The following is a 23446-nucleotide window of genomic DNA, read 5'->3' on the forward strand; positions in this document are numbered from 1 at the left end:
CAACTGATTGGCTCAAACGCATTAACCTTTTTTTTTTTTTTCCACCTAAACTGATACCCAAATCAAACTGCCTGTAGCTCAGGACCTGAAGCAAGGAAATGCATATTGATACCATTTGAAAGGAAACACGTTGAGGTTTGTGGCAACGTGTAATTAATTTAGGAGAATATAACACATTAGATCTGGTAAAAGATAATACAAACAAAAAACATTTGTTTTCTATTTTTTTTGTTACATCATCTTTGAAATGCAAGAGAAAGGCCACAATATAATATTGCAGTTTAGGCGCAATTTAGATTTTGGCCACTAGATGGCAGCAATGTGTGAGATTGATCCAGTGAAGCATTGGACTATTTTATATCAAGTCTGCCCAAATGTGCCGAATTGGTCAATTGATACATTTTCAAGTACATAACTATAGAGAACATACAAAAATGTAAGTTTACACACTCCCAGGAATATCATACATGATGGACCATTGCTTATACACAAACTTTCACACATCTAGATGGCTGGGTGGGGTGGGTGTGGAGGCAGCATGGGTTCAAACTGTAGAACCCAGTTCCTACATTTGAATATAAAAATGGATTTTATCAAACAAAACTAAGCTACATTTAATCTCTGGGACCCTCAGGATGACAAATCAGAGCAAATCACTGAATGGAAGTACATTATTTACCTTCAGAGGCGACTATCAAACCGGTTGCCGTGATACGTTTTGTGTTGTTGTGCGCTCTCCTCAAACAATAGCATGGTATTTTTTCACTGTAATAGCTACTGTAAATTGGACAGTGCAGTTAGATTAACAAGAATTTAAGCTTTCTGCCCATATAAGACATGTCTATGTCCTGGAAAGTTGGCTGTTACTTACAACAGTCATGCTAATCACATTAGCGCACTTTAGCTCAACCATCCCGTATACGGGACACTGATCCCGTAGAGGTTAAGAAGGAAAGAAATTCCACAAATTAACTTTTAAGAAGGCACACCTGTTAATTGAAATGCATTCCAGGTGACTACCTCATGAAGCTGGTTGAGAGAATGCCAAGAGTGTGCAAAGCCGTCATCAAGGCAAAGGTTGGCTATTGGAAGAATCTCAAATATAAAATATATTTTGATTTGTTTAACACTTTCTTGGTTACTACATGATTCCATATGTGTTATTTCATAGTTTTGATGTCTTCACTATTATTGTACAATGTAGAAAATAGTCAAAATAAAGAAAAACCCTTGAATGAGTATGTGTTCTAAAACTTTTGACCGGTAGTGTACATCTTGACAAATATAATCAAACCTTAAGGTATAAGTTAGGTGTTTTATTAGAAATAAGCTCCAATCAGTTTATCTTTCAATTTCTAAAAGTGGAAGACTTTTCCAAAATGTCTGTCCTCAGGTTGCCTGTGAAGTGCCAACCCTTGTCATTGATATGATGGAGCAGACCAGATCACAATTTAAATGTTTCTTAAGTCCCCACCAATGAAGACACCCAACTGCCAGGCCCTTCAGGCTAGAAAGCCAGTAGCAATTTTATCTGGACAGTGTTAGTTAAAATGACATTTATATAATCTATTAACTGCAGCCAGAATTAATTACACTATTGTCCATATTGATAATCTCTGAATCTGCTGTAAAACGCTCCACTCTGACCAGACAGTCAAATAACTGAAGACAAGAACTACAACCTCAAAACTCAGTTCAAACACGTTTACTGTCACGGTTTCCATGTTGATGTTTTGCCATAAACTCAAACGGTCTTTGAAACACACTTCAATATGATCTGCCAGAGTATATACTTAGGCCTAGATTCAATGTGATCAAGCATTAACCGGCATAGCGGATGTTTTGGCAGCGTCTGATGTGGAACTGTTGGAGCTGTCGACAACCAAGTGTAGGATATATATAGAAAGAATTACGCTCAAATTTTAAAAAAATCATTCAACTGGGTGTAGATGACATCTCACATTCCAGTGTTGGAACTTCTAAACAAGGCTGCATGGGATTTCTGTTGACGCGACTGTGGAGCCGATTGCAACGTCCGCTTCAGGTCCAACGCCAGGAGCCGCTTGTGGATTTGACAGCTGTAATGCAGTTCTACCTCCGACACCGCTAAAGCGGATCTGATTGAATAGAGCCCTAAAAACGTAAAACAAACAATAACTTGCTATACACAACTGGGTGAAACATTATATACTATACATCCATTGAGTCTCTTAGGGTATATATGTGTTGGGTGGAGGGGTGCTTGTTTCTAATTGTCTGTTTCTTTGTGTGTAACTAAAGAGTTGTGGAAATGTTCTCTCGAAGAACAAAGAACACTCAATCAATGAATGAATCCATTGAAATCCAATGGTTGTAAACGGTAGCTGTGTAAAAGTCTACGGGCAGGTTTTTGTTGCCATGTCTATGAATCTGAGATTGTTTTCCCCGTTCCCATCCCTTACCTTGTTTACACCAGAGATGGACTGTTGATCTCATCGTCTTGGTCTTCAGACTCCCGACCAAATCATATTCTCATGCTCTTGGTGCAATTACTCTTATTTTTTAAAAATATATTATGTTATAATATAGTATTGGGAAAAACTAGAGTCTCAATAAAACATGCAACAAAACAAAATTGCTCATAATTAAAGCAGAATTGGCATACTGAAGGTTGACATACTGTGAAGAGAGGGGAAAAGGCTGGGAAACTGCTGGCCAGAACAATCAAAAGACAACACAATCATATATTCCCTCTATAAAATAGGTCCTGGTCTCGGTCAGTGTCAGAATCTGACTCTGGGGGTCAATACTGAGGTCCAGACTTGGTTGGAGTCTTTATAAAGAAGTCCTGTCTGAGTCTGATACTTTATAAAGAGGTCCTGTCTTGGTCTGAGTCTTTAAAAAGAGGTCCAGTCTTGGTCTTGGTCTTAGTCTTTATAAAGAGGTCTTGGTTTTGGTCTGAGTCTTTATGAAGAGGTCCAGTCTTGGTCTGAGTCTTGGTGAGTCTTGGTCTGAGTCTATATAAAGCGGTCCAGTCTTGGTCTGAGTCTTTATAAAGAGGTCCAGTCTTGGTCTGAGTCTTGGTCTTGGTGAGTCTTGGTCTGAGTCTTTATAAAGAGGTCCAGTCTTGGTCTGAGTCTTTATGAAGAGGTCCAGTCTTGGTCTGAGTCTTGGTGAGTCTTGGTCTGAGTCTATATAAAGCGGTCCAGTCTTGGTCTGAGTCTTTATGAAGAGGTCCAGTCTTGGTCTGAGTCTTGGTGAGTCTTGGTCTGAGTCTATATAAAGCGGTCCAGTCTTGGTCTGAGTCTTTACAGAGGTCCAGTCTTGGTCTGAGTCTTGGTCTTGGTGAGTCTTGGTCTGAGTCTTTATAAAGAGGTCCAGTCTTGGTCTGAGTCTTTATAAAGAGGTCCAGTCTTGGTCTGAGTCTTTATAAAGAGGTCCAGTCTTGGTCTGAGTCTTTATAAAGCGGTCCAGTCTTGGTCTGAGTCTTTATAAAGCGGTCCAGTCTTGGTCTGAGTCTTTATAAAGAGGTCCAGTCTTGGTCTGAGTCTTTATAAAGAGGTCCAGTCTTGGTCTGAGTCTTTATAAAGCGGTCCAGTCTTGGTCTGAGTCTATATAAAGAGGTCCAGTCTTGGTCTGAGTCTTTATAAAGAGGTCCAGTCTTGGTCTGAGTCTTTATAAAGAGGTCCAGTCTTGGTCTGAGTCTTTATAAAGAGGTCCAGTCTTGGTCTTGGTCAGAGTCTGAGTCAGTATCAGAGTGTTGCGGTTCTTGACTCCATTGCTGCAGTATACCGGACCAATAGGGGGCGCTGTCTCTCCGGTGTGTCTTCTGGTGTTTCGTAAGAGCTCTTTTCTCTGAGAAACACTTGCCACAGTCAGGGCATTGGTACGGCTTTGTTCGAGGGCTCCGGTCTTGACTCAATCTCCGTTTTTTACCAGGCAAAGAGAAAGCAGAGCTGTGTGCCCCTGACCCGTGTGTGTTGCTGTATGTGTCTGTCCCATGTGTGTCGCGCTGGTGTTTCTTCATGGCTTTCTTTTCGGTGAAACGCTTCCCGCAGTCAGGGCACTGGTACGGTTTCTCTCCGGTGTGTGTTAGTATGTGTGTTTTCAGCGTATTCGACTGAGAGAAACTCTTGTCGCAGTAAGTGCAGTGAAACGGTTTCTCACCCGAGTGTATTAGGCGGTGCCGTATTAAAGATGCACCATGCGAGAACTTCATATCGCAGACGGAGCATTGGAAAGGTTTCTCTCCCGTGTGCACAGTCTGGTGACGTTTCATGTAAGACTTCTCAGTGAAGCGTTTGTCGCAATGGGAGCATTGGTAAGGTTTCTCTCCTGTGTGCTTTCTCTCGTGGATTATCAATCTATGCTTTGAATTGAATTCCTGGCCGCAAGTAAGGCAGAGGTATGGATTCTTCTCTCTTACTTGCTCGTTAATTTTTTGATGCTTGGTTCTCTGATGATTCGACAAGGCCTGAAGCACCCTGAATGTCTTCCCGCAGTCGGGGCAGAGGTGCTGTTTCTCCTCGTGGGTCACCCCATGTTTCTTCAGCGCTCCAGACTCCATGAAGCCTTTCCCACAGACAGAACAGACGTGCGGCTTCGCTACTTGCTCTCCGTGCTGCGTTTTCTGATGTCTTCTCAAGGCTGAGTGGAAGCCGAAGCTCTTGCCGCAGTCGGCGCAGAGGTGAGGTTTCTCTCCAGTGTGGGTCCGCAGGTGAGTCTCTAACCCTGCCTTAGAAGCCAGCCTCTTCCCACAGTGAGGGCATGGCTCAGAGACCTGTGTCTTGCCTATCTTCTCTCCTTTATGTCTTCTAACATGTGTTCTAAGGTTCGAAGAGTCGTTAAATCGCTTCCCGCAAATGGGGCAAATGAAGGGTTTCTCCCCAGTGTGCATACGAAGGTGCCTTTGATAACTACTTGAGTGAGAAAAGCGTTTGTGGCATTGGGAGCATCGAAATGGTTTCTCTCCGGTATGCGTTCTCTGGTGGCTTGTCAGCCTTTCCTTTGTTGGGAAATGGCGCTTGCATTGAGGGCATTGGAATTGGTTTCTATTTAAACGATGCAATTTGGAATGATTTGTTAAGGTAAATAAGGATGCGAAAGTCTTTCCGCAATCGGAGCAGAGGTGAGGTTTCTCTTCTGAATGGATGGCTTGATGTTTTTTTAAGTATCCAGAATCTCTAAAGCCTTTCCCACAGACAGAGCACACGTGGGGCTTCGCACTACCTGCTGCGTGAAGTGTCTGATGTCTTTTCAGAGACGACAGAAAAGAGAAACTGTTCCCACAGTCAGCACAGAGGTGGGGTTTCTCTCCAGTGTGGGTTCTTTGATGGGACCTCAAGGCTCCTGGTTGATTAAAGACTTTCCCACAGACCGAACATTCGTGCCGTTTCACTCCTCTGTGCTCTGAATGACTAAGCTTCTGATGTTTGGTCAAGGAGGGACGGAAAGCGAAGCTCTTCCCGCAGTCGGGGCAGACGTGAGATTTCTCTACAGTGTGGGTCTTCAGGTGAATCTTTAGTCTTGTCTTGGTTGACAACTTCTTCCCACAGTGAGAACATGGATGAAGGACAGGCTTCTTTACTGTCTCCTCCTGTTCTGAAGAACCAACATTGTTCTCAGAAGGTTCCTCTTTGGAATGTTCTTCGGAGTGAGTTCTTTTGATGTGTTTCTTCAAGTTTCCTGGATCATTAAAACGCTTGCCACAACGAGGGCAAACGTACGGTTTCTCCCCAGTATGAGTTCTCAGATGCCTCTTAAGACTAGACAATTCATTGAATCCCTTCCTGCAGTCAAAGCACTGGTGAGGTTTCTCTCCTGTGTGGGTTACCAAGTGCTCCTCCAAAGCCTTCTTTGTGGGAAACTTCTCCCCACAGTGAGGACACGGTTCACGGTAGAGCCTCTCCACACCCACCTTCTCTCCTGGGTGAGCTCTCCTGATGTGTTTCTTTAAGTTTCCTGGATCATTGAAACCTTTCTTACAACGAGGGCAAACGTACGGTTTCTCTCCAGTGTGAGTTAGCAGATGTCTCTTAAGACTGGAATGTGTACTGAATGTCTTTCTGCATTCAGAGCATGTGGTTTCAGAAATATGACATTCAGAAATATGACATTTCTCTCCAGTATGAGTTTTCAGATGCCTGGTAAGGCTGGAAAATGTACTGAATACTTTTCCACATTCAGCGCATATATTTCTCTGTTTTTCTCCAGTGTGAGTTAGCAGATGTCGCTCCAGAATGTCTTTTGTGGCAAAACTCTTCCCACACTGAGCACAGGAGTGGGTTTTCTTGCAGGTTTTCTGCCCCAGTGTTTTCCTGCAGTCCATCAGCTGCACAGACATCCTCTTCAGACCCCAAATTAAGGCGCTACCGGGAGAGGCACGACACGGGGTCTTTGGTGGGCGACGCTTGTCCTGGAAATCACCAAAAAAATATTAATCAGGGTGGGAAACGCTCTCCTACCTGTCAATGAACTTTGAAGTCTTTAAATTCCTCTCCTTCTCAATAAAGGAGAAAGTCTAAATCCTTGTATAAGTTGTTGAGAGCCTTGAGAAACACTTTATGCCTGGGAAAATAAATACTAACTTTTTGACAGGGAAAATAAATACTAACTTTTTGACTGGGAAAATAAATACTCACGTTTGACTGGAGAAATAAATACTCACTTTCTGACTGGGAAAATATATACTGACTTTCTGGCTGGGGAAATAAATACTCACTTTCTGACTGGGGAAATAAATACTCACTTTCTGCTCTGGTGTGTGCTTCTCTGGAGATAACTCCACCTCCAGCCCATCGCTAGCCATCCAATCCCTGACCTCCCTGTCCAATTCTTCAACGCCGTCTGCAGCGTCATAATCATCGGACTGGTTGGGACTCACGGGCTCTGCCTCCAGCCCATTACTAGGCAACCAATCTGTGTCCTCCGCGTCACAGTCTGCAGCGTCATCATCATCAGCCTGGCTGGGACTCACGGGCTCCACCTCGTTGCTAGGTAACCCAGCCCCTCCCTCTCCGTTCCATTTTTCATCGCAGTCTACAGCATCATCATCGGCTTGGCTGGGACTCATGGGGGCACCGCTAGCATCCTTTAGTATCCTCCTGATGTCCTCTTTCAGTTGGACTAACCAAGACATTCCCTGCTCCTCCGATTTCATTGAATCCGTATTGTCCCACATTTCTTCCATGATTTTACGCCGCAATGAGCGGTGATCCATTCCTTTAACTTCGGATGCATCTTCACCATGACATTCACAAAGGTAGCGTAAATTGGCCTCAGTTAAATTCCATAAACTCTTTTCAATTTCATCCATCAACTTTCCCTTCTCTTGACTCATATTGTCTGTTGAGTTAGAATGCTTCTTGGTAAAAAATAGCAATAATAACAACTACTTATTGAATGGAGCTGTCACAAGTGTGAGGTGTCTCTCCTCCCACTGGGCACAGACGTCAATTCAACGTCTATTCCATGTTGGTTCAAAGTAATTTCATTGAAATGATGTGGAAACAACGTTGATTCAACCAGTGTGTGCCCAGTGGGCTGTGTTTATTCACAAGTCTTCTATAACTGGAGTCTCATAACAGCAGAAGATCTTGTGAGGTCACCTCCCCTGTGTAGATAGGAGAGACAAAAAACTGTTTCTACCATTCATTATCTACATGTATAGTACGATTATATTTTTGTCAAGTGTGTCACATCTTTACATTTTGTAGAATTAAATTTGTATTTTTAGTTAATAGAACAATATCAGTGCCACATTTATTTACCGATTTAATAAAAAATGTATGTTCCCATGAGGGCTTTTATTTTGAAGGGTCCAACCCGGAAGCATAATTCCGTTAGCTAACAGGCTAGCTAAGAAAACACGAACAGAAAGTACAACAGTAACTAATTGATTATATGCAGCTACAATCGATCTGCATATAGCTACCAGTCAGAAAACAGTAATTGTATTCTTATATCGACTCAATTTGAGCACATCTTCAAATTAGTTAGCAGGAGCAATGATCTAGCTAGCTACAAAGCTAAACCGCAGCTAAGCAGAGCAGGTAACTAGCCTAGCTAACGGTTATGTAAACCTATCAACTAATTACAACATTTGGACGACCTTTATGACTGTTGGTAGATACCTAACACTTAACTTACCAGCTCGATTGAAACCGTTTCCTTTCCCTGTATTTAGTAGTCTGGTATTAGCTCGCTAGCTTTTCAAACGCGACCTGTTCACGTCCGAGGAAAAAAGAAACAAAGTACGGAGGCTGAGAAAGGACATCACATGAGATGAGAGCAGCGGCATATTGCAGTGGTTTCCCAACCAGGGGTACTAGGACCCATCCACAGGGGGTACTTGAGAAGACTCATTAGTGAAAGGTTAGAGAGAAATTAGAAAACTAATGAAGCTATCCTCATTGAGGACATGGATACACTTTATATTGCATCATGTGTCTTTATTAACCCCTTGCCTATGCATTGAAACAGCACAGTGACAAAGAGGAGTGTTCATTGAGTTTTCTGGTGATTTTCACTAGTTTGTTTAGAATGTTTCTGTTTATGATTGAGCAATTTGCCAAAACCGGCAGATGAACGCAAACTTTAAAGCAATTAAGACTAACAAGAAACACTGTGTGACCCTGATTTAGCACACTGCAGTAAAATATTAAAATAGTCTTATTGAAAGATATATATATATATATATATATATATATGAGTCCATGTTTCTATCCACTTGAAACCATTTTAGCTTCAGGAGGATTAATCTATACAGCTAAATATACAAAAAGAAACAACACATTCAAGACCAGAAAATGTCCTGAGCTCAACTTCATGACTCTGTATCCAAACCAGTCTCACCACTGGGGCCCAAGCAGAGAAAAAACACAACATATAAGAAAACATTTTCTTATTTTGAAACATTTAACAACCCTTCAAATCAAAAATGAAACTTTTGATTCACAACTGTTTGAGACATGGCAACGTCGATAACTTTCCCCTCCAATTAAAAGATAGATCTGAGACTCCTGGGATTAGATAGCTAAACAGACTGTTAACCAGGCTATGTTCTATCATTCCACTCCTTGGGAGATTCACCTGTACTGTCTCCTCCTTCTAGATGGTAGCAGGGTGATCAGGCCCTGTACTGTCTCCTCCTTCTAGATGGTAGCAGGGTGAACAGGCCCTGTACTGTCTCCTCCTTCTAGATGGTAGCAGGGTGAACAGGCCCTGTACTGTCTCCTCCTTCTAGATGGTAGCAGGGTGATCAGGCCCTGTACTGTCTCCTCCTTCTAGATGGTAGCAGGGTGAACAGGCCCTGTACTGTCTCCTCCTTCTAGATGGTAGCAGGGTGAACAGGCCCTGTACTGTCTCCTCCTTCTAGATGGTAGCAGGGTGAACAGGCCCTGTACTGTCTCCTCCTTCTAGATGGTAGCAGGGTGAACAGGCCCTGTACTGTCTCCTCCTTCTAGATGGTAGCAGGGTGAACAGGCCCTGTACTGTCTCCTCCTTCTAGATGGTAGCAGGGTGAGCAGGCCCTGTACTGTCTCCTCCTTCTAGATGGTAGCAGGGTGATCAGGCCCTGTACTGTCTCCTCCTTCTAGATGGTAGCAGGGTGAACAGGCCCTGTACTGTCTCCTCCTTCTAGATGGTAGCAGGGTGATCAGGCCCTGTACTGTCTCCTCCTTCTAGATGGTAGCAGGGTGAACAGGCCCTGTACTGTCTCCCCCTTCTAGATGGTAGCAGGGTGAACAGGCCCTGTACTGTCTCCTCCTTCTAGATGGTAGCAGGGTGAGCAGGCCCTGTACTCTCTCCTCCTTCTAGATGGTAGCAGGGTGAACAGGCCCTGTACTGACTCCTCCTTCTAGATGGTAGCAAGGTGAACAGGCCCTGTACTGTCTCCCCCTTCTAGATGGTAGCAGGGTGAACAGGCCCTGTACTGTCTCCTCCTTCTAGATGGTAGCAGGGTGAACAGGCCCTGTACTGTCTCCTCCTTCTAGATGGTAGCAGGGTGAACAGGCCCTGTACTGTCTCCCCCTTCTATATGGTAGCAGGGTGAACAGGCCCTGTACTGTCTCCTCCTTCTAGATGGTAGCAGGGTGAACAGGCCCTGTACTGTCTCCTCCTTCTAGATGGTAGCAGGGTGAACAGGCCCTGTACTGACTCCTCCTTCTAGATGGTAGCAGGGTGAACAGGCCCTGTACTGTCTCCTCCTTCTAGATGGTAGCAGGGTGAACAGGCCCTGTACTGTCTCCTCCTTCTAGATGGTAGCAGGGTGAACAGGCCCTGTACTGTCTCCTCCTTCTAGATGGTAGCAGGGTGAACAGGCCCTGTACTGGCTCCTCCTTCTAGATCAGGGGTGTCAAACGTACGGCCCGCGGGCCGGATCAGGCCCGCAAACGGGTTTAATCCGGCCCGCGAGATGATTTTGAAAAAAAAATTATAATAATAAAAAAAAATCAATAAAATAAACTGCTGTTCCAATTGCGTCCACTGGATGGCGCAATAGCAATTGTGTTAAGCAAGCAAACTGTTTATACCGGGGCAGAGCAAGTAGGTCAAGCACGTGCAGCCAATGAGCTACTTTGTTTTGCCCGCGATATTTATTACGGCTTCTACTTTTAACATTATGTGCTTTGGCACCCTCATTGCCCCAATATGTCTCTGTCAAAAAAGAGAAAAGTGGACGCAGAGTGCAGAGTGTTCCAAGAAAAATGGTCATCCTATTTAATCACGGAATTGAATGGGAAAGCTGTATGTTTGGTGTGTTCAGAGCATGTTGCAGTGCTGAAAGAATATAACCTTTGTCGCCACTATGTGAGTCTTCATGCCGACAAATATGACAACTTTCAAGGACAGCGGAGATGAGAGAAGGTGAATGAACTGTTGGCGGGTCTGAAGAAACAGCAGTCTGTGTTTACTCACAGCCGAGACATCAGTGACGCTGCAGTGAAAGCTAGCTACCTCATTGCTAATGAAATCGCAGTGGCTTCAAAACCATTTAGTGAGGGTGAATTTGTAAAAACATGCATGATGAAGGCAGCGGAGATTGTGTGCCCTGAAAAGCGGCAGGCTTTTGCAAATATCAGCCTGACAAGAAACACAGTTGCAGACAGGATTTCAGATCTTTCAGTGGATTTGGACAGCCAGTTGAAGCAAAAAGTAAAGTCATTTATTGCGTTTTCGGTTGCAATTGTTGAAAGCACGGACATTACAGATGTTGCACAACTGGCCATTTTTTCATCCGCGGAGTTGATGACACATTGACCGTCACCGAGGAGTTCGTGGAGTTGGTGCCGATGACAGATACAACGACAGCAGCTGATATTTTTACCGCACTCGTCGGCGCGCTGGACAGGGTCGGAGTGGACTGGTCCCGCGCTGTCAGCCTGGCTACAGATGGTGCGCCCTCAATGATCGGGAAAAAGCAGGCGTTGTGACAAAGTTCAGAGAGAAAGTGCAATCTGCAAATGGAGGACGTGATTTTTTGACTTTTCACTGTATTTTGCACCAGGAGGCTTTGTGTTGCAAGTCATTAAAGATGGATAACGTCATGAAGGTGGTCATCCAAACTGTTAATTTCATCCGATCCAGAAGCCTGAATCACCGTCAGTTTGACAGCCTTCTCAGAGAGAAAGACCACATCTATGGCCTGCCATACCACACTGAGGTAAGATGGTTAAGCCGAGGTGCTGTGCTGAGGCGTTTCTTTGATTTATGAGAAGAAATTGAACAGTTCATGGAAGAAAAGGGCAAACCAGTGTTAGAATTTCATTCCGCAGAATGGATGCCGGACCTTGCATTTATGGTGGATGTTACAGAGCACCTGAATAACTTGAACAAACAGCTGCAAGGGCGCAACAAAGTTGTCACGCAGTATTATGACAGCATACGTTCTTTCAAGTGGAAGCTGTCATTGTGGGAGACGCAACTTGCCGGTGGTGATGCAGCTCACTTCCCCTGTCTGAAAAAAATGTGCGCGACCCAACATGTGGCAGACATGAAGCGGTTCAAAGATAAAATAACGGGACTGTTACGGGAGTTTGAGCAACGCTTTCAGATTTATGTTTATATGTTTGTATGTTGATGTGCTATTGTTTTTAATTGATTTTATTTTATTTGTATATTTAACCTATTCTTGACTCTGTGGTTCTTGCACTTGTTTGGGGAACAGGATTTCATTATTTTTATCTACATTTCTGCCTGAGAAATGACACCCTGATATAGTTCTGTGATCTGTGAAACAGTTCTGTTAATCACTGAGGCATTGTGTGTTTGTGTGTTCTTTTTCTTTAGAATTTTCAAATAAACTTGACGTGTTTTATGATTAATAGTGATGTTGTGCTTGTACTATTTTGGACACACTGTCCTCAGGCTCCAGCTTTATGTTGTATGTTGATCGTATTAAAACAAAGAAAACAATCTGAAGTTGTTGTTTTTAAGTTATATATACCATGATTTTTCCGGTCCGGCCCACTTGGGAATAGATTTTCCTCCATGTGACCCCTGAGCTAAAATGAGTTTGACACCCCTGTTCTAGATGGTAGCAGGGTGAACAGGCCGTGACTTGGGTGGCTGGGCTCCTTGATGATCTTACATTTACATTTTAGTCATTTAGCAGACGCTCTTATCCAGAGCGACTTAAAGTTAAGTGAGTGCATACATTTTCATACTGACCCCCCGTGGGAAACGAACCCACAACCCTGGCGTTGCAAGCGCCATGCTCTACCAACTGAGCTACACGGGGCCCTCAAAGGATGAAAAGACCACAGACAAAGGGGTTAATTGCCCGGTGTCTCATGGCACAAAATGTTAGTTCTCTTTCCTCTGAAGCCCTTGGCGACTGTATCGAAACACACCAAGTACGAATTCCTTTATTGAGGTAAAATGACAATGAGTTCTGCTGTTAAATGGATAAAGGGGAGAGCAAAAAGCCACAAGTGTTGGAACTGAAGCATACATGTTTTACCACTATGTAGAGCAGTGGCCAGAGCACAAGCCTATCTTATTTCCATCTAACAGCCACAAGGCATAACACACATGCTTTTATACTGAACAAAAATATATAAACGCAACATGCAACAATTTCAAAGATTTTACTGAGTTACAGAAAATCAGTCAATTGAAAGCAATTCTAAATCTATGGATTTCACATGACTGGGAATACAGATATACAGTGGGGAGAACAAGTATTTGATACACTGCCGATTTTGCAGGTTTTCCTACTTACAAAGCATGTAGAGGTCTGTAATTTTTATCATAGGTACACTTCAACTGTGAGAGACGGAATCTAAAACAAAAATCCAGAAAATCACATTGTATGATTTTTAAGTAATTAATTTGCATTTTATTGCATGATATAAGTATTTGATCACCTACCAACCAGTAAGAATTCCGGCTCTCACAGACCTGTTAGTTTTTCTTTAAGAAGCCCTCCTGTTCTCCACTCATTACCTGTATTAACTGCACCTGTTTGAACTCGTTACCTGTATAAAAGACACCTGTCCACACACTCAATCAAACAGACTCCAACCTCTCCACAATGGCTAAGACCAGAGAGCTGTGTAAGGACATCAGGGATACAATTGTAGACCTGCACAAGGCTGGGATGGGCTACAGGACAATAGGCAAGCAGCTTGGTGAGAAGGCAACAACTGTTGGCGCAATTATTAGAAAATGGAGAAGTTCAAGATGACGGTCAATCACCCTCGGTCTGGGGCTCCATGCAAGATCTCACCTCGTCGGGCATCAATGATCACGAGGAAGTTGAGGGATCAGCCCAGAACTACACGGCAGGACCTGGTTAATGACTTGAAGAGAGCTGGGACCACAGTCTCAAAGAAAACCATTAGTAACACACTACGCCGTCATGGATTAAAATCCTGCAGCGCACGCAAGGTCCCCCTGCTCAAGCAAGCGCATGTCCAGGCCCGTCTGAAGTTTGCCAATGACCATCTGGATGATCCAGAGGAGGAATGGGAGAAGGTCATGTGGTCTGATGAGACAAAAATAGAGCTTTTTGGTCTAAACTCCACTCGCCGTGTTTGGAGGAAGAAGAAGGATGAGTACAACCCCAAGAACACCATCCCAACCGTGAAGCATGGAGGTGGAAACATCATTCTTTGGGGATGCTTTTCTGCAAAGGGGACAGGACGACTGATCCGTATTGAGGGGAGGATGGATGGGGCCATGTATCGCGAGATCTTGGCCAACAACCTCCTTCCCTCAGTAAGAGCATTGAAGATGGGTCGTGGCTGGGTCTTCCAGCATGACAACAACCCGAAACACACAGCCAGGGCAACTAAGGAGTGGCTCCGTAAGAAGCATCTCAATGTCCTGGAGTGGCCTAGCCAGTCTCCAGACCTGAACCCAATAGAAAATCTTTGGAGGGAGCTGAAAGTCCATATTGCCCAGCGACAGCCCCGAAACCTGAAGGATCTGGAGAAGGTCTGTATGGAGGAGTGGGCCAAAATCCCTGCTGCAGTGTGTGCAAACCTCGTCAAGACCTACAGGAAACGTATGATCTCTGTAATTGCAAACAAAGGTTTCTGTACCAAATATTAAGTTCTGCTTTTCTGATGTATCAAATACTTATGTCATGCAATAAAATGCAAATTAATTACTTAAAAATCATACAATGTGATTTTCTGGATTTTTGTTTTAGATTCCGTCTCTCACAGTTGAAGTGTACCTATGATAGAAATTACAGACCTCTACATGCTTTGTAAGTAGGAAAACCTGCAAAATCGGCAGTGTATCAAATACTTGTTCTCTCCACTGTACATCTGTTAGTCACAGATACCTTTTTTAAAAAGGTAGGGGCGTGGATCAGAAAACCAGTCAGTATCTGGTGTGACCACCATTTGCCTCAAGCAGCGAGACACATCTCCTTCGCATAGAGTTGTCCCATTCCTCTTCAATGGCTTTACGAAGTTGCTGGATATTGGCGGGAACTGGAACACACTGTCGTACACTTAGATCCAGAGCATCCCAAACATGCTCAATGGGTGACATGTCTGGTGAGTATGCATGTCATGGAAGAACTGGGACCTTTTCAGCTTCCAGGAAGTACAGATCCTTGCGACGTTGGGCCATGCATTATCATGCTGAAACATGAGGTGATGGCCGCGGATGAATGGCACGACAAACTGGCCTCAGGATCTTGTCACGGTATCTCTGTGCATTGAAATGTCCATTGATAAAATACTAATTGTGTTTGTTGTCTGTAGCTTATGCCTGCCCACACCATAACCCCACCAACTCCATGGGGCACTCTGTTAACAACGTTGACATCAGCAAACCGCTTGCCCACACAACGCCATACGCTGTCTGCCATCTGCCCGGTATTTTCTAAAACGACGTTGGAGTCAGCTTACGGTAGAGAAATGAACATTCAATTCTTTGCCAACAGCTCTGGTGGACATTCCTGCAGTCAGCATGCCAATTGCACGCTCCCTCAACTTGAGACATCTGTGGCATTGTGTTGTGTGACAAAACTACACATTTTAGAGTGGCCTTTTATTGTCCCCAGCACAAGGTGCACCTGTGTAATGATCATGCTGTTTAATCAGCTTCTTGATATGCCACACCTGTCAGGTGGATGGACTATCTTGGCAAAGGAGAAATGCCCACTAAAAGGGATGTAAACAAATTTGTGCACAACATTTGAAAGAAATAAGCTTTTTGTGTGTATGGAACATTTCTGGAATCTTTTATTTCAGCTCATGAAACATGGGACCACCACTTTACATGTTGTGTTTATATTTTTGTTCAGTGTATATTATCATTCACTCCTCGACTCAAAATAACCGTGGCTTGTCAGTGATGTAGGACACGATTACATTTGAGACGGGATATTCCTGCTCTTTGAAAACTCCTTGGCCTTAGTACCATCAGGTAGGATAACAAAACAGACCCTGCAGTGTGATTCAATGGACTTACATTTCAATAAAGCCAACCTGCCACAGACAACAGACCAATGTATGAGTTTCAGTCTGTGTCTCGCACATAATGCACCGACTTATACAAACACACACAAAAGCACAGTCTCAACGTTGGGATGCCTTCCTTAAAGTAAGAGGGTGGGAGCTATAGGCGCCACTCTCAAGTGGGCTAAACTGGTTTTCCTGAGGAACGCGTCTAAACCAAACTTTGTGCCCCTTCTGGGATTTAGCAGAGTTGCTATAGCAACAGGAAGTTCCCAGTTGTGCGTGCAGCTCACACCGTTACCGCGGCAGTAACAAAGAAGAAGGTCACAAGCAGCAAGGGTCTCAATGGCAAAGAGAAAAGCCTGTTTGAATCGGTGTCCTCTAGAGTTCAGACAAACTCCACAGCATGGGGAGAGGTTAAGAGGGCGGTCTCCTCTAGAGTTCAGACAAACTCCACAGCATGGGGAGAGGTTAAGAGGGCGGTCTCCTCTAGAGTTCAGACAAACTCCACAGCATGGGGAGAGGTTAAGAGGGCGGTCTCCTCTAGAGTTCAGACAAACTCCACAGCATGGGGAGAGGTTAAGAGGGCGGTCTCCTCTAGAGTTCAGACAAACTCCACAGCATGGGGAGAGGTTAAGAGGGCGGTCTCCTCTAGAGTTCAGACAAACTCCACAGCATGGGGAGAGGTTAAGAGGGCGGTCTCCTCTAGAGTTCAGACAAACTCCACAGCATGGGGAGAGGTTAAGAGGGCGGTCTCCTCTAGAGTTCAGACAAACTCCACAGCATGGGGAGAGGTTAAGAGGGCGGTCTCCTCTAGAGTTCAGACAAACTCCACAGCATGGGGAGAGGTTAAGAGGGCGGTCTCCTCTAGAGTTCAGACAAACTCCACAGCATGGGGAGAGGTTAAGAGGGCGGTCTCCTCTAGAGTTCAGACAAACTCCACAGCATGGGGAGAGGTTAAGAGGGCGGTGTCCTCTAGAGTTCAGACAAACTCCACAGCATGGGGAGAGGTTAAGAGGGCGGTGTCCTCTAGAGTTCAGACAAACTCCACAGCATGGGGAGAGGTTAAGAGGGCGGTGTCCTCCAGAGTTCAGACAAACTCCACAGCATGGGGAGAGGTTAAGAGGGCGGTCTCCTCTAGAGTTCAGACAAACTCCACAGCATGGGGAGAGGTTAAGAGGGCGGTCTCCTCTAGAGTTCAGACAAACTCCACAGCATGGGGAGAGGTTAAGAGGGCGGTCTCCTCTAGAGTTCAGACAAACTCCACAGCATGGGGAGAGGTTAAGAGGGCGGTCTCCTCTAGAGTTCAGACAAACTCCACAGCATGGGGAGAGGTTAAGAGGGCGGTCTCCTCTAGAGTTCAGACAAACTCCACAGCATGGGGAGAGGTTAAGAGGGCGGTCTCCTCTAGAGTTCAGACAAACTCCACAGCATGGGGAGAGGTTAAGAGGGCGGTCTCCTCTAGAGTTCAGACAAACTCCACAGCATGGGGAGAGGTTAAGAGGGCGGTCTCCTCTAGAGTTCAGACAAACTCCACAGCATGGGGAGAGGTTAAGAGGGCAGTCTCCTCCAGAGTTCAGACAAACTCCACAGCATGGGGAGAGGTTAAGAGGGCGGTCTCCTCCAGAGTTCAGACAAACTCCACAGCATGGGGAGAGGTTAAGAGGGCGGTCTCCTCTAGAGTTCAGACAAACTCCACAGCATGGGGAGAGGTTAAGAGGACAGTACAGCATGGGGAGAGGTTAAGAGGGCAGTACAGCATGGGGAGAGGTTAAGAGGGCAGTACAGCATGGGGAGAGGTTAAGAGGGCAGTACAGCATGGGGAGAGGTTAAGAGGGCAGTACAGCATGGGGAGAGGTTAAGAGGGCAGTACAGCATGGGGAGAGGTTAAGAGGGCAGTACAGCATGGGGAGAGGTTAAGAGGGCAGTACAGCATGGGGAGAGGTTAAGAGGGCAGTACAGCATGGGGAGAGGTTAAGAGGGCGGTACAGCATGGGGAGAGGTTAAGAGGGCGGTACAGCATGGGGAGAGGTTAAGAGGGCAGTACAGCATGGGGAGAGGTTAAGAGGGCAGTACAGCATGGGGAGAGGTTAAGAGGGCGGTACAGCATGGGGAGAGGTTAAGAGGGCAGTACAGCATGGGGAGAGGTTAAGAGGGCGGTACAGCATGGGGAGAGGTTAAGAGGGCGGTACAGCATGGGGAGAGGTTAAGAGGGCAGTACAGCATGGGGAGAGGTTAAGAGGGCAGTACAGCATGGGGAGAGGTTAAGAGGGCAGTACAGCATGGGGAGAGGTTAAGAGGGCAGTACAGCATGGGGAGAGGTTAAGAGGGCAGTACAGCATGGGGAGAGGTTAAGAGGGCGGTACAGCATGGGGAGAGGTTAAGAGGGCAGTACAGCATGGGGAGAGGTTAAGGGGGCAGTACAGCATGGGGAGAGGTTAAGGGGGCAGTACAGCATGGGGAGAGGTTAAGAGAGCAGTACAGCATGGGGAGAGGTTAAGAGGGCAGTACAGCATGGGGAGAGGTTAAGAGGGCAGTACAGCATGGGGAGAGGTTAAGAGGGCAGTACAGCATGGGGAGAGGTTAAGAGGGCAGTACAGCATGGGGAGAGGTTAAGAGGGCAGTACAGCATGGGGAGAGGTTAAGAGGGCAGTACAGCATGGGGAGAGGTTAAGAGGGCAGTACAGCATGGGGAGAGGTTAAGAGGGCAGTACAGCATGGGGAGAGGTTAAGAGGGCAGTACAGCATGGGGAGAGGTTAAGAGGGCAGTACAGCATGGGGAGAGGTTAAGAGGGCAGTACAGCATGGGGAGAGGTTAAGAGGGCGGTACAGCATGGGGAGAGGTTAAGAGGGCAGTACAGCATGGGGAGAGGTTAAGGGGGCAGTACAGCATGGGGAGAGGTTAAGGGGGCAGTACAGCATGGGGAGAGGTTAAGAGAGCAGTACAGCATGGGGAGAGGTTAAGAGGGCAGTACAGCATGGGGAGAGGTTAAGAGGGCAGTACAGCATGGGGAGAGGTTAAGAGGGCAGTACAGCATGGGGAGAGGTTAAGAGGGCAGTACAGCATGGGGAGAGGTTAAGAGGGCGGTACAGCATGGGGAGAGGTTAAGAGGGCGGTACAGCATGGGGAGAGGTTAAGGGGGCAGTACAGCATGGGGAGAGGTTAAGGGGGCAGTACAGCATGGGGAGAGGTTAAGAGGGCAGTACAGCATGGGGAGAGGTTAAGAGGGCAGTACAGCATGGGGAGAGGTTAAGGGGGCAGTACAGCATGGGGAGAGGTTAAGAGGGCGGTCTCCTCCAGAGTTCAGACAAACTCCACAGCATGGGGAGAGGCTAAGAGGGCGGTCTCCTCTAGAGTTCAGACAAACTCCACAGCATGGGGAGAGGTTAAGAGGGCGGTCTCCTCTAGAGTTCAGACAAACTCCACAGCATGGGGAGAGGTTAAGAGGGCGGTCTCCTCTAGAGTTCAGACAAACTCCACAGCATGGGGAGAGGTTAAGAGGGCGGTCTCCTCTAGAGTTCAGACAAACTCCACAGCATGGGGAGAGGTTAAGAGGGCGGTCTCCTCTAGAGTTCAGACAAACTCCACAGCATGGGGAGAGGTTAAGAGGGCGGTCTCCTCTAGAGTTCAGACAAACTCCACAGCATGGGGAGAGGTTAAGAGGGCGGTGTCCTCTAGAGTTCAGACAAACTCCACAGCATGGGGAGAGGTTAAGAGGGCGGTGTCCTCCAGAGTTCAGACAAACTCCACAGCATGGGGAGAGGTTAAGAGGGCGGTCTCCTCTAGAGTTCAGACAAACTCCACAGCATGGGGAGAGGTTAAGAGGGCGGTCTCCTCTAGAGTTCAGACAAACTCCACAGCATGGGGAGAGGTTAAGAGGGCGGTCTCCTCTAGAGTTCAGACAAACTCCACAGCATGGGGAGAGGTTAAGAGGGCGGTCTCCTCTAGAGTTCAGACAAACTCCACAGCATGGGGAGAGGTTAAGAGGGCGGTCTCCTCTAGAGTTCAGACAAACTCCACAGCATGGGGAGAGGTTAAGAGGGCGGTCTCCTCTAGAGTTCAGACAAACTCCACAGCATGGGGAGAGGTTAAGAGGACAGTCTCCTCTAGAGTTCAGACAAACTCCACAGCATGGGGAGAGGTTAAGAGGGCAGTCTCCTCCAGAGTTCAGACAAACTCCACAGCATGGGGAGAGGTTAAGAGGGCGGTGTCCTCTAGAGTTCAGACAAACTCCACAGCATGGGGAGAGGTTAAGAGGGCGGTGTCCTCTAGAGTTCAGACAAACTCCACAGCATGGGGAGAGGTTAAGAGGGCGGTGTCCTCCAGAGTTCAGACAAACTCCACAGCATGGGGAGAGGTTAAGAGGGCGGTCTCCTCTAGAGTTCAGACAAACTCCACAGCATGGGGAGAGGTTAAGAGGGCGGTCTCCTCTAGAGTTCAGACAAACTCCACAGCATGGGGAGAGGTTAAGAGGGCGGTCTCCTCTAGAGTTCAGACAAACTCCACAGCATGGGGAGAGGTTAAGAGGGCGGTCTCCTCTAGAGTTCAGACAAACTCCACAGCATGGGGAGAGGTTAAGAGGGCGGTCTCCTCTAGAGTTCAGACAAACTCCACAGCATGGGGAGAGGTTAAGAGGGCGGTCTCCTCTAGAGTTCAGACAAACTCCACAGCATGGGGAGAGGTTAAGAGGACAGTCTCCTCTAGAGTTCAGACAAACTCCACAGCATGGGGAGAGGTTAAGAGGGCAGTCTCCTCCAGAGTTCAGACAAACTCCACAGCATGGGGAGAGGTTAAGAGGGCGGTCTCCTCCAGAGTTCAGACAAACTCCACAGCATGGGGAGAGGTTAAGAGGGCGGTCTCCTCTAGAGTTCAGACAAACTCCACAGCATGGGGAGAGGTTAAGAGGGCAGTACAGCATGGGGAGAGGTTAAGAGGGCAGTACAGCATGGGGAGAGGTTAAGAGGGCAGTACAGCATGGGGAGAGGTTAAGAGGGCAGTACAGCATGGGGAGAGGTTAAGAGGGCAGTACAGCATGGGGAGAGGTTAAGAGGGCAGTACAGCATGGGGAGAGGTTAAGAGGGCGGTACAGCATGGGGAGAGGTTAAGAGGGCGGTACAGCATGGGGAGAGGTTAAGAGGGCAGTACAGCATGGGGAGAGGTTAAGAGGGCAGTACAGCATGGGGAGAGGTTAAGAGGGCGGTACAGCATGGGGAGAGGTTAAGAGGGCAGTACAGCATGGGGAGAGGTTAAGAGGGCGGTACAGCATGGGGAGAGGTTAAGAGGGCGGTACAGCATGGGGAGAGGTTAAGAGGGCAGTACAGCATGGGGAGAGGTTAAGAGGGCAGTACAGCATGGGGAGAGGTTAAGAGGGCAGTACAGCATGGGGAGAGGTTAAGAGGGCAGTACAGCATGGGGAGAGGTTAAGAGGGCAGTACAGCATGGGGAGAGGTTAAGAGGGCAGTACAGCATGGGGAGAGGTTAAGAGGGCGGTACAGCATGGGGAGAGGTTAAGAGGGCAGTACAGCATGGGGAGAGGTTAAGGGGGCAGTACAGCATGGGGAGAGGTTAAGGGGGCAGTACAGCATGGGGAGAGGTTAAGAGAGCAGTACAGCATGGGGAGAGGTTAAGAGGGCAGTACAGCATGGGGAGAGGTTAAGAGGGCAGTACAGCATGGGGAGAGGTTAAGAGGGCAGTACAGCATGGGGAGAGGTTAAGAGGGCAGTACAGCATGGGGAGAGGTTAAGAGGGCAGTACAGCATGGGGAGAGGTTAAGAGGGCAGTACAGCATGGGGAGAGGTTAAGAGGGCAGTACAGCATGGGGAGAGGTTAAGAGGGCAGTACAGCATGGGGAGAGGTTAAGAGGGCAGTACAGCATGGGGAGAGGTTAAGAGGGCAGTACAGCATGGGGAGAGGTTAAGGGGGCGGTAGCTCAGACTCAGTGGTGTGGAACAAATTGCTCTAATTAAAGTGTTTTTTGATATTAAAGGAGAATCATGTTATGAGACGCTGGAACAATTTTACTTGGACATTTAGGCAGATCTAATTTGTTGGTCAATGCCAGTAAAACTCAAATTATCTTCACTTATGACGTTGCGAATTTGTAGTTCATCAAGAATTTTGTTTATCAAGACCTAGTAGCTTTACCCCATGTGAAAAATCTTGTATTTGTGTACGGAGCCACCTAGCCCTAACGCAACCTCAATTCCCCTCGTTTGCATAGTTATCTCCTTTGTGGTCCATGAATTCCTCCCATAGTCGCCTTCCCCGCGGCAGCAACTGTGAGACTTCTTGACCTTCCTGTGACACCGTGGGCTGTAGATGTCCTGAAGGGCAGGCAGTGTGACCCCGTAGTCTTCTAGCTAGCTTTTCTTCTTCTATGGTATTATGGCAGTCCGTAAACAAACGTTAGAGGTGCACGCCACCACCTACTGTGTGGGATGAAAACAAAAAGATCCCACAAAACAGGAGCATTGTGGGGGTTGGAGGAAAAAAATCCATACAGACTACCAACAGCAACAGAAAAACGGAACAAAAATGTCCTATTTATTCTGTTAAAAACGCCAAATCCGTACTCAGGCTCAAGAGCCTGGGAAGGTGGGATTCTTCCGTACTTGCCAAAACCATTTTTAGGTCTTCAGCTATGTACCCAGCAACCTTTCGCCCGCAGCCATAATATGTCCAGTTTCGCACAAAATCCATATTTTTCACACACACATCGTCTCCGGTTCTCTCGACTGACAACAAACATTATCAATGGGCTGTGGGTCCTCCATGACCATATCTTCTATATATATATATATATATATATATACACACATACACACACATCATTCTCAATGGGCTGTGGGTCCTCCACGACCATATCTTCTACTACATCATTCTCAATGGGCTGTGGGTCCTCCACGACCATATCTTCTACTACATCATTCTCAATGGGCTGTGGTGAGCACAACAATATATTCTACTACATCATTCTCAATGGGCTGTGGTGAGCACAACAATATATTCTACTACATCATTCTCAATGGGCTGTGGTGAGCACAACAATATATTCTACTACATCATTCTCAATGGGCTGTGGGTCCTCCACGACCATATCTTCTACTACATCATTCTCAATGGGCTGTGGTGCCTCCACGACCATATCTTCTACTACATCATTCTCAATGGGCTGTGGTGCCTCCACGACCATATCTTCTACTACATCATTCTCAATGGGCTGTGGTGAGCACAACAATATATTCTACTACATCATTCTCAATGGGCTGTGGGTCCTCCACGACCATATCTTCTACTACATCATTCTCAATGGGCTGTGGGTCCTCCACGACCATATCTTCTACTACATCATTCTCAATGGGCTGTGGTGCCTCCACTACCATATCTTCTACTACATTGTCACTTCTCTCAACTCGTTTAATTGCCTCCGCATAAGATATCCGATGTATCGCGCTGACTTTTGCCACTTCCAGCTCCTTCACCCTTACAGGGCACTCCATGAATTCAGGATCATGATCCCCACCACAGTTGCAACACCCTATACGCC

General features: G+C 46.5%; 1 protein-coding gene and 1 long non-coding RNA gene across 2 annotated transcripts; both read right to left on the bottom strand.

Moving 5' to 3' along the window:
- Positions 1–1301: 1301 nt before the first annotated feature.
- LOC311115147 lies at positions 1302–3248 on the bottom strand. Its single transcript, XR_014611195.1, has 2 exons — positions 2442–3248; positions 1302–2133 (listed from the first exon to the last, which is right to left on the bottom strand). It is a non-coding gene; the product is annotated as an uncharacterized lncRNA (long non-coding RNA).
- A 53-nt stretch (positions 3249–3301) lies between these two features.
- On the bottom strand, positions 3302–8214 carry LOC311115134 (uncharacterized protein). Its single transcript, XM_084190341.1, has 3 exons — positions 8128–8214; positions 6728–7591; positions 3302–6394 (listed from the first exon to the last, which is right to left on the bottom strand). The coding sequence occupies exons 2-3, from the start codon at positions 7316–7318 to the stop codon at positions 3686–3688; spliced, it is 3300 nt and encodes a 1099-aa protein (XP_084046467.1). The 5' UTR covers positions 7319–7591; positions 8128–8214; the 3' UTR covers positions 3302–3685.
- Positions 8215–23446: the final 15232 nt, after the last annotated feature.

Source organism: Coregonus lavaretus (assembly GCF_964263955.1).
Source record: "Coregonus lavaretus genome assembly, contig: HAP1_SCAFFOLD_200, whole genome shotgun sequence".
NCBI lineage: Eukaryota > Metazoa > Chordata > Actinopteri > Salmoniformes > Salmonidae > Coregonus > Coregonus lavaretus.

Excerpts from the sequence above, each read along its gene's own strand:
- LOC311115134 (XM_084190341.1), bottom strand. The coding sequence starts at position 7,318 with ATGAGTCAAGAGAAGGGAAAGTTGATGGATGAAATTGAAAAGAGTTTA. Across the intron at positions 6,395-6,727 it reads AGCACACACCAGAGCAGAAA|GACAAGCGTCGCCCACCAAA; the intron begins GTGAGTATTTAT and ends GGTGATTTCCAG.